Here is a 14,422-nt window from a genome sequence, read left to right on the forward strand (position 1 = left end):
AATAATGCTTTTGAGCTAAAAATGATGTAAGATAAATGAAAAGGCTATAGCATGTCAGGAGTATTAGAGCAAGTTTCAGGATTCTTCAAAAAGAAAATTACAAAATCTGGAGGTCAGGACTGCTGTGGTGTTGTGGAAAATAAAAACAATAGATAGAGATGTCAAAAAGCAAGAGATGAGGATTACAAGCACCAATATTAGTAAAACAGTGGTAGTTATAGCAAGTTCAGATGTTAGAAATGAGTGTGATAAGGAGCAGGTATCTGTGTCTTCTTACAGGAGCATTTTAAGAAAAAAAAACAAAGGAAGTTTTTGTTTCTCTTTTTTAAATTAGGTACAGTGATTATCAGAAATGTAAAAGATTGCATACCTTATTACCCACCCCTGACCCCCAAAGCCTCAGAATTCACGCAGTTTATTCATGTCTCTTTGGGTTGAATATAAACTAGCCCTGTCACAGTCTGAGATCAACATTATATAGTTTACTTTGGTGTAAATATACTTAAAATACATTAATAATTAGTTTAAGTTTCAAAGAAAACTTTGTATCTGGTGATAGGTCTTTAAAACTGTTATGTATCCACTAAATGCCAGACACTATGCTAATGACTGAAGATACTGAAATACTTTCTTTGCTTGCTTGTGCAATAGGATGTTGGGGTTTAGTGACTAAACATTTCACATAGCTACAGCAGGTGACACGATGCAGGGCAAAGCCACCATCGAGAGATTGAGAAGGAATATCTGTGACATACCAAGCATAAGAGGTAGATCAAGAACATTCTCAAGGAGTGTTACCTGGAGTATAATTTAGGGAGAAGATTTGGAGTAGCCAGCCAAAAAACAGGCAATATGTAGTACAAAATCCATGAAGGGTGTGTGTGTTTGTGTGTGTGTGTGTGTGTGTGTGTGTGTGTGTTTATTGAGTGTCCTAAGGGGTATGTGTGTGTGCGTTTGTGTGTGTGTGTTTATGTTTCCTGAGTGTCTTAAGTATAGGAGAATGGGAGATAAAGTTGCAGGTAAAAATATAGGCTAGATAATGAAGATTTTTTTCATCTTGAAAACTCAAGAACAGTAAGACAGTGATCTGGAAGTGATGTCATTAGTTTTGCATTTTAGAAATCTCATTCTGGCAGTAGTGAGGAGTAGAGATTACAGGTGTTGAGAATTGGGAAAGGAATTCTGTAAGGAGGGTCTGCAGTGACTTCAAGGAACAACATGAAGATCTGAAATAAGGCAGTTTTGGAAAAGAGAGGAGACAGAGTGAATACACTGGGAAACTGTAGTCAGCAGAATTTGGTTACTGAAGTCATGTGGCAGTGTTTGGGTAAAGAGACTGATCTACACTTAATTAATCTTAAATTACTGGTGGGGTATGTGGACAATTTTTGGTGCCAGAGCTTGGTATGGGCGAGCAAAGGCATTGATATGCTTATTGCACATTAAGGTGAAGGTGCCCAAATTTAAATATTCTTTAGTATTATGACTTATACATTAGTCATTAATGTAATGTCTGTTGAGTGTTGTCCTAGGTGCTATTATTATCTTTATTTTGCCAGTGATGAAACTGAAGCAAAAATAAGGTTGACTTGTCTAAAGTTACAAAGGAAATAAATGTCAGAGCGAAAATTGAAGTTCAGAAAGCCTGATTGTCATTCCCACTCTCAGATGCTCTGTTCTCTTGCTATGCAGTCTCATGGAGATCTGATTTGTGAAAGTTATAGCCTCGAGATAGGGATTTGGAAGTAAACTAATTTATATGGAGTGATGAAACCACTGGCCTGAATGACATGTCCCTGGAGAGTCCATGGAGTGTTTGTGTGTGCTGAGGTTATGACTTTGTCATTCAGAAAGAGGAAGTGAGATTGGGGAAGACTGACCAGAATGATAGGAGGAAAATCCAGATAGAATTGTGATATGAAATTCAAATTGAATGCTAGTTTTTCTCTTTTTAAGGGATAAAATCAGCAATTCTAAAGCCTTGAAAAACATAGCCAGAAATATCTATTAGAAGTCACAGATGCACAATGGTTTTAATTTAGTTATTCAGAAACAGAATAAAAGAGGCTGGGAAATGAAAAGAAGTGAGACCATAAATTTAAAGAGTTTCCTCAATGCTATGGAGTGGTGTAACTATATAGGCAAAAAAGGGATTGAGTGGAAGCTCGTGGTGAATGGAGGGAAAAGAAAAGCTTTCATTACAATAGTAAGACAGGATCACGATTGTGTGGATTTTAGGGTCATCTGTCTTAAAGTAAGATTTTTTTTTGAAAAAAAGCAAAATTATAATTTGAAATGCTTTTTAAACTTCACAGAACATTGTACATCCATGGGCATACCAAGTTGGATTTCACAGTCTGGCATACTGCAATCGAAAAAGCAGCAGGTACAGATGGTAATGCTTTACAAGATCAGCAGCTCAGCAAAAATGACGTTCCCATTATAGTGAACAGCTGTATAGCATTTGTTACACAGTATGGTAAGTATCACTGAGTTTTTATTCAACCCCTAGAACTGATGGTATCATTCTTACAGTTTTTAAGTGGTACCTCTATTGGACTGAATTAAAGCCCTTTATATTTGAAGGTACACCAGTGAAAAATAAAGGTAGATTTACTGTTCAGCTAATTACCATTCCTTCTTCCAATAAGACTCATTGAAACTATACATTCTTACCAGTTCCTCCTCCCTTTATATGCATAAAATGTTAAATAACATATTGAAATAATCTAAATTATAATATGTACATTAAACAGTAGATTATATGTTTTATTCAAGTAAGAAAAAATAGTAGATTGAAGACTATATCTTTCAGGGATTTACAGGCTAAATTAAAGCCTACAGCGACACAACACATCTAAGCATGTTTTTAGAGGTGGTAAACTGGAACAGTATGTAAAATAATTTGCTTCCTTTGGCATACATAAAGTGTGTGTAATTTATATTAAGAGGCACAGTTATTTTAACAGTTTTTGTTCATTTTCAACGGATATTTCAATGAATAGTTGGCAAATAAAAAATTGACCTATACCACCTTTCAGCTTATTTTAGTTTTATATACTATAATAGTATTTTACACATGCCTGAAAGATATCCTCTATTCTTCATGTTTATTTTCAAATGGTTATAGATTCTTCAAATTCCTTTTTTGCAGATATATTTTATACTGTAAATTTCTTGACCCTATTTTAAATGTTAAAATGTTACCATGAGCCCTTTTAACCTGTAGATAAATGCCATTTATTTAGATTACAAATGTGAAAAAGAGTAAAATGATTGATTTGATATTTTGGATTGTATTAAAATTGTTGTTCTCCTAATGTCAGAGGTGTCTTTGGATGCTTTTAATTTGAAAAGAAGGTGTAAGTAGCGAGAGGGCTGCAGTAAAGCATTGTGTTATTAATTCATTGCCGCTTTATTGAGTGCTTATTGAATGCCGGTGACTGGTCTCACTCTTAGAAACACAGTAGTGGGAGTAAAAAGTTCAAGACAAAGCTGTGAATCATGTATTCTAGTATAGAAAACTGACAATACACTGATGTGTAACAAAATATCAGAACTAATGATGAGTATAAAGAAAATACTTTTCAGAAATTAAACTTCTAGTAAGCATATTTTAATCTCTTGTTCTAGGAAGAGTGTCATATGTAATCCAAGTGCAGTTATTAATGTCCAGATTCATTGTGTTTTTATTATATATCTACTGAAAAAAAATATATGCACACATCTGGGCATTACTATAAGAAGTTTTCTGCTATGATAGTGTGTTTATACTTTTCTTATTAGCTATAATCATCTGTTTACTTAAAAATGGAGGAAGGAGAATATTACCTTCATTTGTTATAGCCTCTAAATATTAGTGTACATTTTGCAGATACACATGAATCACATATATGTTATGTTTTAGCAAGAGTATAACTTCATTGGGAATCTTCACATTTCAAAATGGCATAAGGTCCTTTTTAACCAAGAAGTAATTAAAATACTTTGTCTAGCTCTGGTGTCGCCTATTTAATGTTTTTCTAGGGTAATCAGAATTTTCCTTGTGTTGATTTGGATTTAAAATAATTCAGCATTGGATTTTTTTAATTCAGCATTAGATTTTAATGAAATCTCATATATTATAACAACTTTATACCTCTGTTACAAGATGCATTCACTTGCATATTAGAGTAATAGAGCAATGAAAGTTTGTAGAAATACATATACACATACATCTGTATATAAAGAAAAATATAAACATACTATCATAGCGGGAAGCTTCTTATAGTAATGTCCAATGTGTGATTATGTATATATTTTCAGTAGATATATAATAAAACACAATTATATATAATTCCAAATATATATAATACCTATACATCATATATATTATAGAGGACTATATATATATGCATATATGTATATACATATGTGTGTATGTATATATGTACACACATATATACCCAGTAATGGGATTGCTGGGTCAAATGGAATTTCTAAGCAGTCATTTATTAAATACGTACTGAGTAGTTCTAGGCACTGTGTAACTGCCAGATATACGCAGAGATATATCACAGAAAATAAGACATAATTTTTGCCTTCTAGGTATTTGCATATTTATGAATACAAGACAAATAAATGAGCAGTTACAAGTCAGTGTATCTGACTAGTGTATATAACTTTTTTTTTAACGTTTGCTTCATTTATCCTAGATTCCGTATAAGATTCTCTTAAAGACATTCAGGGGGTGCTACTGGTGTCCACGGTGTAGGGGTGAATTTCACCTAGAGCAGGCGTAACAGAGAGCTTCACGGGTAAAGCACAGTGCTTACAATGAGTCCTAAGAGAAATGGGAGCTAGTTAGGAGAAGAGGTTGGGCTTCCAGGAGGAGAAATAGTGTGCTAAGGTATAGAGTCACACAGTTTGTGGAAAGATCTTTGGTATGTTTAAATGTGGCCAGAGCTTAGTATGAGAAGAAGGAGTCAATCAATATAAAAGCCAAGAGGTTCGGTCAATTCAGGTAAAGTTTTATGTAGCAAACTGAAATCCTCAAACTTTGCCTCATAGGCAGCAGGAAGGCAGTATTGAGGTTTTTAAGCTTGTTGGTAACACTACAGACTTGAATTTTAGATCACGCTGTTACCATTGTTGAGACACACACAGGGCTGCATAGGAATAGGGCCAAGGAATTACGACAATGTAGTAAGAACTCAGTGCTCAAATAACAGCATATGGGTTGGAAAGAAGAGGACAGTTCTGAGAGTGAGATCATGATGAAGAATCTATGTGATGCAGCACTGCATTTTTTGTTTTTAATGTGTTAATTGAGAAATATTCTAACCTGTAAAGGGCTGGGAAGGCAATGCCATATATTCAGGTAGAGAGGAACAAGATAAAGAGAAGGTGAGGTAGTAAACAGGGCAGAATAATTAATTTCTTTGGGTTATTTTGATTTGCCGTAAGATAAGTGTGTGGGTGTGGGTATGTGTTGCATGTATATGTAATGGGGTGTGTGTGTGTGTGTGTGTGTGTTTGTGTGTGTGAGTGAGAGAGAGAGAGAGAGAGAGAGAGAGAGAGAGAGAGAGAGAGAGAGAAAGAGATCTCATGGAAATTAAAACCTGAGTGAAAATGTTTATGTAGAAGTGATGATGTTGGATGGGTTCTCACTCAGTGGTCAGGAAAGGAAGTGAATTGAGGAGAGATTCCTGTGATGGCCAATAAGTATTAGATGAACAGAAAAAAATAGATGACTGAGAGAGCAATCACAAAGGGAAGGGAGAAAATAGAGGCATGAAATCATGATGTCATGGAAGTTCAGCGGTTAAATGAATTTACGGGGATTCATGCAGAATGTCAGATGCTGCAAGGAGTTCTCCCTAGATTAAAAACTGAAAAGCATCTAGAAAAAAATAAGGTTATTAATATTCTTGATAAAGGTGCCCCAACAGAATGGGGATTGGGCACAGAAGCAAGATTGTGTAGTCAAAGGATTAACAGGCAGGTGAAAGAGTAGAAAGAATAAATGTAGGAAACAGCCTGGTTGTGAAAGGAAGAGGGAGAAGCAGCCTGGGAGGAGGCAAGGGAGGCTTTTGGGGCTTGAATTATTGTCATCAGCATCATTACTCTTCCTTCTAACCACTACTTTCATTTGGTATGGGGCACTTCATCAATCAGTAACTATAAAAAAAGAGGTGACCCAACTTGCCATTGCAAATAAGGTGAAGATGGGAGCAGACAGAAATTAATATACAATATGCAGGTAGGAGGTTGGTGACATTTATACCAGAGAGCCTCACATTTGTCAGTGAGAAACGGAGACAAGTTGTTTGATGGGAGACCAAGTGAAGATAGGGCACTTTAGGTAAAAGAAAATTTGGAAAAGATACCATGGAGAGCTGGAAGAAGGACTGATCAGGGGTTTGTCCTGAGCTGAGGCTGTAATGATTTGCTCATTAGGTTTACATTTTAAATACTAAAATGAAGGGTAAAAGGCCTTTCCTGCTCATGCATGTTCATATGTCTCTGACTTCATCTTAGTCATCATCTCAACACAAACTTTTGTTTTTTACTGAAATATCAAACTGGCTTTTAAATCTAGACTTTCAAAATATAACTTGTGTTTTTTAAACAAAGGTTTAGGATGCAAATATATCTATCAAAAGAATGGTGATCCTTTGCATATAAGTGAACTCCTGGAGAGTTTCAAAAAGGATGCAAGAAGCTTTAAATTGAGGGCTGGAAAACATCAGCTTGAAGATGTGACGGGAGTGTTGAAAAGTTTTCTCTCTGACATTGATGATGCACTGCTTACTAAAGAGCTTTACCCATACTGGATCTCTGCTTTAGGTAATATTTATATAGATATATGTGGAGATATCTATATCTATATCATCTATCTATCTATATATGTATGTATGTATGTGTGTGTGTGTGTATGTAACATAGACCATAATATGTGCTTGCCTTTTAATACTTAGATTTAAAAATCTTTGATAAGCTGAAATTTTAATTGAAAGAAACAATGTACATAATGACTTAGAACAGAAATTGTATAAATATCAATAGCTGTTTCTCTCTACCTAAAGAGACATTCAAAATAGTTGCTAAATTGTTTGGTATATAGTTAGTTTTCAGTGGATTTCTTAGTGCTTAGTTTACTTTAACTTTGGAATGTTACACTTAATTCCATGTGTGCTACTAATTTCTCATTAAAAATAAAATGAAGCATTTACTACAGGATTCATTTGCAAGATTTTCACCGGTGACTCTTCTGTGTTTCTTCTGTTACTTATTCTACATCTCTAGTGTACATAACATTTTTTTAAACTTTTGCTTCATTTATCCTTGATTCTCTCTAATGAAATAAAGGAGTTTTGTTATATACTGTAAGAGAAGCTAATTAAGAGATGACCCTAGAAAAGGAGTTTATTAAATCACTCATGGGTCACATTAATTTCAGTAAAACCTGTTTTTAACCTTCAATTATTTAAAACAAGTCCTTTTATTGAAGCATTACAATAATAAAGACTTAAATATAAACATTGCCTTTAATTCCACCTATTTAATGAAGCTGCTTTTATTTTTCCATCTTTTAGTCCATTTTTCCACTTTTGTAATTTATGTATATAGCATTTTAATTTTTATTAATAAACCAAAAACATTTCTCATATCTATATTTTCCAAATGATGATTTTCAGTCCTCCTTTGTTCTAGTTTTTAAAATCTACTTTTGAATTATTCCATAATTATAATGTATTTGTCTCTTATACATTTAATCTGTTTCAAGATTTGGAAAATGGCTTTTGAATTTGATCACGTAGCATTCCTCTACTGAGAAATAATTTTTCTTCATTGCAAGTGTTTAATCTAAAACAAGTGATATGCTAAAGATGTTAATTTTGAAATGATGTCACAAACATGCACAGTTTGAAAATTATCCCAAGAATGACCCTAGTTAGTGTCAGCAAGAGTAGCATTATAATTAAAACAAAGCATGTCAAGATAGTACTACCTTTTAGAAGTTTTTCATTTGCCTTCTAATGTTTCTCAAATTAGTAGGGTTCACTGTAATCACAAGAAGAATTGATTTTATAATTTTCTAAGATTTAAAATACAGAGATAAATACATTGCTTTAAGTTCAATTACCTTGCAACCCTCATTTTGGTTTTAAGAAAATTTTATTGAAATAAATGAAGCCGTTCAGAGTATCTCTACTTTATAAAGACTTATAATTTGTCTTTATTATAAAATTGGTTATCAGTAGCACATGGCAAGGCTGGGCACGGTAGCTCATGCCTATAATCCTAGCATTTTGGGAGGCCAAGGCAGGAGGGGATAGCTTGAGGCCAGGAGTTCTAGACCAGCTTGAAAAACATAATGAGACCTTGTCTGTATAAAAAAATAAAAGCATTAACTCAGGCATGGTGGTGTGCTCCTATAGTCTCAGCTATTCTGAAGACTGAGGTGGGACGATCACTTGAGCCCAGGAATTCCAGGCTTCAGTGAGTTGTGATGGTGCCACTGTATTCCAGCCTTGGTGACAGAGCTGAGACCCTGCCTCTTAAAAAAACAACAAAAAAGTGACAAATATATATTCGCTAAAGTTGTCAAATTCAGTGACAAACAAGTCTTCACTGTTGTCACTCTACCAGAACAAGGTAATCAGCAGGGGTAGGAGTGTGTCAGAAATGAATGTGTTCACCTTTCATTTACATGTGAATTTTTTGAGACTTTATTTGGAGAAAGCTTTGAATACTGGGTCAAACAATCTTTAAGTCTTTTGCTTTTGCATCCAATGTAGTTCAGCAAGACCCTTCAAAATGGCCCTGTTGGACCTGAAAAGAATAAACCAGGATTCTCTGAGTTAATTCACAAAACTCTTTTGACATACTATATACCCAAGGTAGAGAATGTCTTATGGTGGTGCACCACCTACATTTATATGACATACGATCTGTTCTTCTAGGAACACTGTTAAATTGTCTGAATTCTATGTCTAGTTGAATTGTTCATTGTATTTTCTGTATGGCCTGAAATCTTTCCTGAGTTTTACTTTCAGTTTGTTTAGCTTTATTTTGAAAATATCATGTATTTTATAAGATGCGTAAAAATATGCATACCAGCATGACTGCTTGTTTTAAGTGTAGTAGTATTATGGAATAAATGCAATTACTCCTACAGTTAGAAGCTGGATATCATGAGGGTAAATGTTTGTATTGTACTGGGAATTATACATGATTAATTTCCAGTAAAGTCTTTGAATGTAATTTGGGTGTTTTTCCCTGTTTCTTACAGAGAGTCATCTACTAGGGCATTTAATTCAGTATACTCATGTGTATGGCTATTGATCTCAGGTACAGGCAAAGTCTGTACAAAAGAGATACCACTTGCTATTTTGAATAGGAGTGCACTTGAAAACCCTGTCATAGAGTTTCTTACCTTGCCAGGGATCCTAGTGTCCTTTACAAGTGACTTTGTACTTTTAAGAAATCATTAGTTTGCTTCTGCTTTTCTGTGAGTCGAAGAGGTAAGGCTAAGCAAGAAGTAAAATAGCCTTGTTGCAAAAAGGTAGTTGCAAATTGAGAGGAAATAGTAAGTGCAGTCTCCTTGATTTACCAAGTCAGCACAAGTGATTTATTTGAATAATCTATTTCCCTATCAGGTAGTATAGGCCAAACTGTCACTGCACACACCCTACAGAGAGTCTAGATCTTTGGGGGTTTTCTCCAGATATTTGCCTTCTTGCAGTTAGGTGAGTGGAGAGTAATTCCCTTTCATTCTCCTCTCCATGAACCAAGAAATTTCTGTTCATGACGAAAGCAGGAGGCCTATCGTCCACTAAATCCAAATTGTAGTTATTAAGACCTAGACTTGACTTCCATTGCATTCTCACCTTTTCAGAAGATTTGAAAATATTCTTAACCTGGATCAAAAGTGTACTATACTGTTCATAGATCCAGGATGGTTCATAGCATTGGAAAGATTTTTATAATTTTGTAAGAAAAATATAAGAAATGTAATTTTAAAATACAAATGATACAACATTTCCATAGCCAAAGTTAAAATACTTTCGGGTTAACTCTTCAGTTTGTACTCCAGTTTGAGTAATTAATTGAATGTATTCTTGTTAAGTTAAAGTTCAATATTCCATAACATAGAAGATAAAAAAATACAATCCCTCTTAACCTTCCATTTTGAAAATCCTTTGTTTTACATTACAAACTATAGGAACTAGAGCATATAGTGCTGGAATATTATGTAAATAAATGCTTTCCCAGATTTGTAGGCAAATACTTTACAACTTTGACCTACTGTCTACTGAAACCTGATTGTATCACTTATTAAAGTGCACTTGTGACTATTTTACAATACTGCTGAAAGACAAATTCATAACATAGCCAATTAGTTTAGGTCTCAAGATTGTTTTTTTTTCCTCCAGATACTCAAGATGACAAAGAAAGAATTAAAAAATATGGAGCATTTATACGTACTCTTCCAGGAGTCAACCGAGCAACACTAGCAGCTATCATTGAACACCTGTATAGGTGGGTTGATTAATGAATTTTTCTAGATATTTCAAACACAGCACTCAATAAGTCATTATTTCTTATGTGATTGTGAATCTTTCAACATATCCTAAGAACTCACCTTGGCCTCTGTTTCTGTAATTAAGTCACATTTACAGGTAAATAGCATTAGAAATTTCTTAATCAGAAATAATTGTAATGATTGTATATAGTATCCTCAAATGCATCTGTTTCATAAGCAAGAATTTTAAAACTCACCTGGGTTAGAAGCTGGAAAATGAAGGTTGTACAGGGACAAGAATTCTGTAATAAGAATCTGTCTGTGAGGACAGTATTTTCTCACGGTGAACATTTCTTTGTTATCAGTTTATATCTTACCTGACCTTTATATTTGGTACCAGGCTATTGATCCAATGAGGAAATTTTAAAAATCAAAAATATTTTTTTATGTCAAGGCATGAAAGCCTCCTTGCATTTTGGAAATATATGAGGAATATAATGGTAACTTTAAAAATGAGGTCTGAAGGTTGACATTTGCAAGTAACCTTTTAAGTTAAAATGATTTTTTTTTTAAATCTCAGCAAGAATTATTATGAAAACTTTAATAAATATAAATTTTGATTAAGGAATATATTGTAGCTCCCTGAATGGATGGCATCCTCTCTGAATCAATTTCTATAAAGTGGAATTTTGCTAAAAGTACCTTACTTGAAGCCTCGATTTAGAAATCTTTCACAGTTTGTGTTCTTTCCTCTTGTTCTTTTCTTTCCCAACCACTACTTCTCATTTATGTCCACTCCATTATTGTAAAACTGATCGTATTGTAGCATACAAATATAGTCTACATTGTATAGTCCTATCTCCATGTCTGTAAGATGTTGAGACAAACTTTAATATAGAGAATTTTAGCATGCAGCATGGAATTTATAATGGATAAATTGAATCATTCATTATGTGCTGTGGTCCAGAGGATGCTTCTGTGCTTCAGATTTAAAGAGACATATGAACTGGGCATGAGATAAAAGTATGAGAAATGAGTGAAGACAATGTCTGGGACACAGGAGTACTAGGAGATGAGAGGATTATTGTTGGCTGGCAGGAAGTTGTGGAAGGCTTTGTAAGTCATGCAAAAACATTTGGATTTTATCCTTTAAGTGATAAGAAGTAACTGATCAAATGTTTTAGCATAAAATCCCTATAATGGGAGTGGTGGGAAGATACAGCATAGAGACAGAGAAACTAACTAGGAAACAGTGTCATTGAATTTCTGATGAGAAGACCTGGGGGAGAAGGGACTGGGCAAGCTGAATATGGAACACTTGGAAATATTAACACCTCAGAGCAGAGAAGTAAAGGAAGAAAAGGAAGTACTATATTATACCTAATTCGTCCCAGAAACTAAGGCAGCCATTTAAACCAAAGACAAGAGAGGTGAAAAGTACCAAAGAAGAAGGTATTGCAGAAGGAAGTCTCAAGAAAGGCAGGAATGTTCTTAAAGATAATGCCCTTAAAAGACTGAGAGGTAAATTTGGATGAGGACAGGTTGACTTAGCGTTTAATTCAATCCCTACCCTAGCTAAAAGACCATTTCCTCCATCAGTAATAGCCACTTAATTCCATTCACCAGGTGTTTATCATGCACCAAAGTGTGATTAAAGAGTTTCTGACTGTGAGATGCCTAGATCCTAGTAACAGAGACAGACATGCAGAACATTTTCCCAGATGTTTACAATTAAGTGTAGGGTAAAAGCATAGACATGGTTTTGAGAGGGGTGTTCACAATTATTAAATCCTCTTCTATTAAATCCCAGTTCCATTTTCATCTTGTAAATCATGTATGATGATTGCACTTGCTCCATCTCTGCTATGCAATTTGGTATTTTATTGTGCATTTCCTACATTATCATATACATTGCTGTCATGTTTATTCACTTTTTCCTGTAGCTACCTGAATCTATGTTCTTCAGAGATGGGAATGTCTAGCTTAGTTTTACTATATTCATTTGATGGAGTGACTATATTTATTTGATGAAGTGTGCCACTTTATTTCTCATCTGTTACATTTTTATCGATGTAACTTTCCCTTTCTTGGGGATGATACTTCAGGGAGTTTTTTGTTTGTTTGTTTGTTTGTTTGTTTTGTAAACTTTTAAGTTCAGGGGTGTGTGTGTAGGTTTGTTACATAAACTTGTGTCACAGAAGTTTGTTGCACAGAATCTGTCTTCATCCAGGTATTAAGCCTAGCACCCATTAGTTATTTTTTCTGTTCCCTCTTCTCACTCTTCACCCTGCATTAGGCCCCAGTGTATGTTGTTCCTCTCTATGTGTCCATGTATTGTCATCATTTAGCTCCCACTTATTTCTGAGAATATGCAGTATTTGGTTTTCTGTTCCTACGTTAGTTTGCTAAGGATAATGGCCTCTAGCTCCATCCATGTTCCTGCAAAGGACATGATCTCATTCTGTTTTATGGCTGCATAGTATTCCATGGTGTATATGTACCACATTTTCTTTAGCCTACCATCTATGGGCATTTAGGTTCGGTTTCATGTCTTCACTTTTGTGAACAGTGCTGCAATAAATATATGTGTGTCCCTGTCTTTGTAATAGAATGATTTATATTCCATTTGGTATATCCCTAGTAATAGAATTGCTGGGTCAAATGATATTTCTGTCTTTTGTTCTTTGAGGAATCACTACACTGTCTTCTATAATAGTTGCACTAATTTAAACTCTCACCAACAGTTTAAAAGGATTCCTTTTTATCCATAAGCTCTCAAGTATCTGTTGTTATTATTTTTTTTTTGACATTTGACTTTTTAGTAATAGCCATTCTGACTGGTGTGAGATGACACCTCATTGTGGGTTTTATATATATTTTTAAAAATTACTTTGTACTTACTTGTAAACAATTTAACATCTCTTTTAAGCCCCCAGTGTTATAGTCTACTGATTGGAAGAGTTCATTTCTGTTCATTATTTTTTTTTTTTAAAAGCCATTCTTAGTTATATCCAAGGAAAATGTAATTGCATTTTAAAATGGTCTACTTTATGATAATATTTTATTTTGAATAACTGTATGGACACATGTGCCCAGATATTCTTTCTCACTTGATTTGCACTTTTTGGAAAGTTTAGCCCAGCTTTGCACCTGGAATTTGGAACTGTCAATTATATGCCTAACGACCTACCTTTTTTGCCTGTTTTCTGTCTCCTGCCCCATTTCCTCCTCCTTATGCTGCAGCCCCCCAAGTCATTTTACAGCATTCTGCAAGCATACTTCCATGCTTTGGCCACAGGTTGTTTTATAGTCTGCAGTTGTTTGGATATGGTCCGCCCTTTCTCTAAATCAATAATTAAGGACTGCTTTGTTACTTTTACCTATCTGTTTAGCAGTATTTTTTATCTGCTCTTAACTAGATTATAAGCTACTTGGAAGAAAGAACCATGTGTTTTTAAGTCACCGCTCTTATCTGTTATATCAAAGAATTCCAATATTGATGTGTTTAAAAAATTGATAAACTGGCTTTCTGTTCTATGAAATTTCCAAATAGAAGTGTATCATAATAAACTGTGCTTTTCTCTGACAGGGTTCAGAAGTGCTCAGAAATCAATCACATGAATGCCCATAATTTGGCCTTGGTCTTTTCATCCTGTTTGTTTCAAACGAAGGGACAAACTAGTGAAGAAGTGAATGTAATTGAGGACCTAATTAATAATTTTGTAGAAATATTTGAGGTAAATATTTTGTATCCTGCCCTTGTTAACGATGATTATAATGTCACTCTTTGCAAACAAATATCTATGTTTTAGGATATTATTTAGATCTTTATTAATATTTAGAAATACAGAAAATAAAGAATAGTTATATTTTTAAAAACAATAGATATATGTAGCTTTTTTTTTTTTTTTT

General features: G+C 34.2%; 1 protein-coding gene across 5 annotated transcripts in view; it reads left to right on the forward strand.

The window, feature by feature from the left end:
* ARAP2 (ArfGAP with RhoGAP domain, ankyrin repeat and PH domain 2) overlaps nucleotides 1-14,422 on the forward strand; it is a 190,165-nt gene that overhangs the window by 119,545 nt on the left and 56,198 nt on the right. For all 5 annotated transcript variants that reach the window (XM_017527308.2, XM_017527306.2, XM_017527305.2 and 2 more), the window contains exons 20-23: nucleotides 2,316-2,479; nucleotides 6,616-6,828; nucleotides 10,422-10,527; nucleotides 14,100-14,247. In XM_017527308.2, the coding sequence (XP_017382797.1) occupies nucleotides 2,316-2,479; nucleotides 6,616-6,828; nucleotides 10,422-10,527; nucleotides 14,100-14,247 (631 nt within the window). The remainder of the gene's footprint in view (nucleotides 1-2,315; nucleotides 2,480-6,615; nucleotides 6,829-10,421; nucleotides 10,528-14,099; nucleotides 14,248-14,422) is intronic.

The sequence above is a fragment of the Cebus imitator genome, unplaced genomic scaffold, assembly GCF_001604975.1.
Source record: "Cebus imitator isolate Cc_AM_T3 unplaced genomic scaffold, Cebus_imitator-1.0 Scaffold47, whole genome shotgun sequence".
Lineage (NCBI taxonomy): Eukaryota > Metazoa > Chordata > Mammalia > Primates > Cebidae > Cebus > Cebus imitator.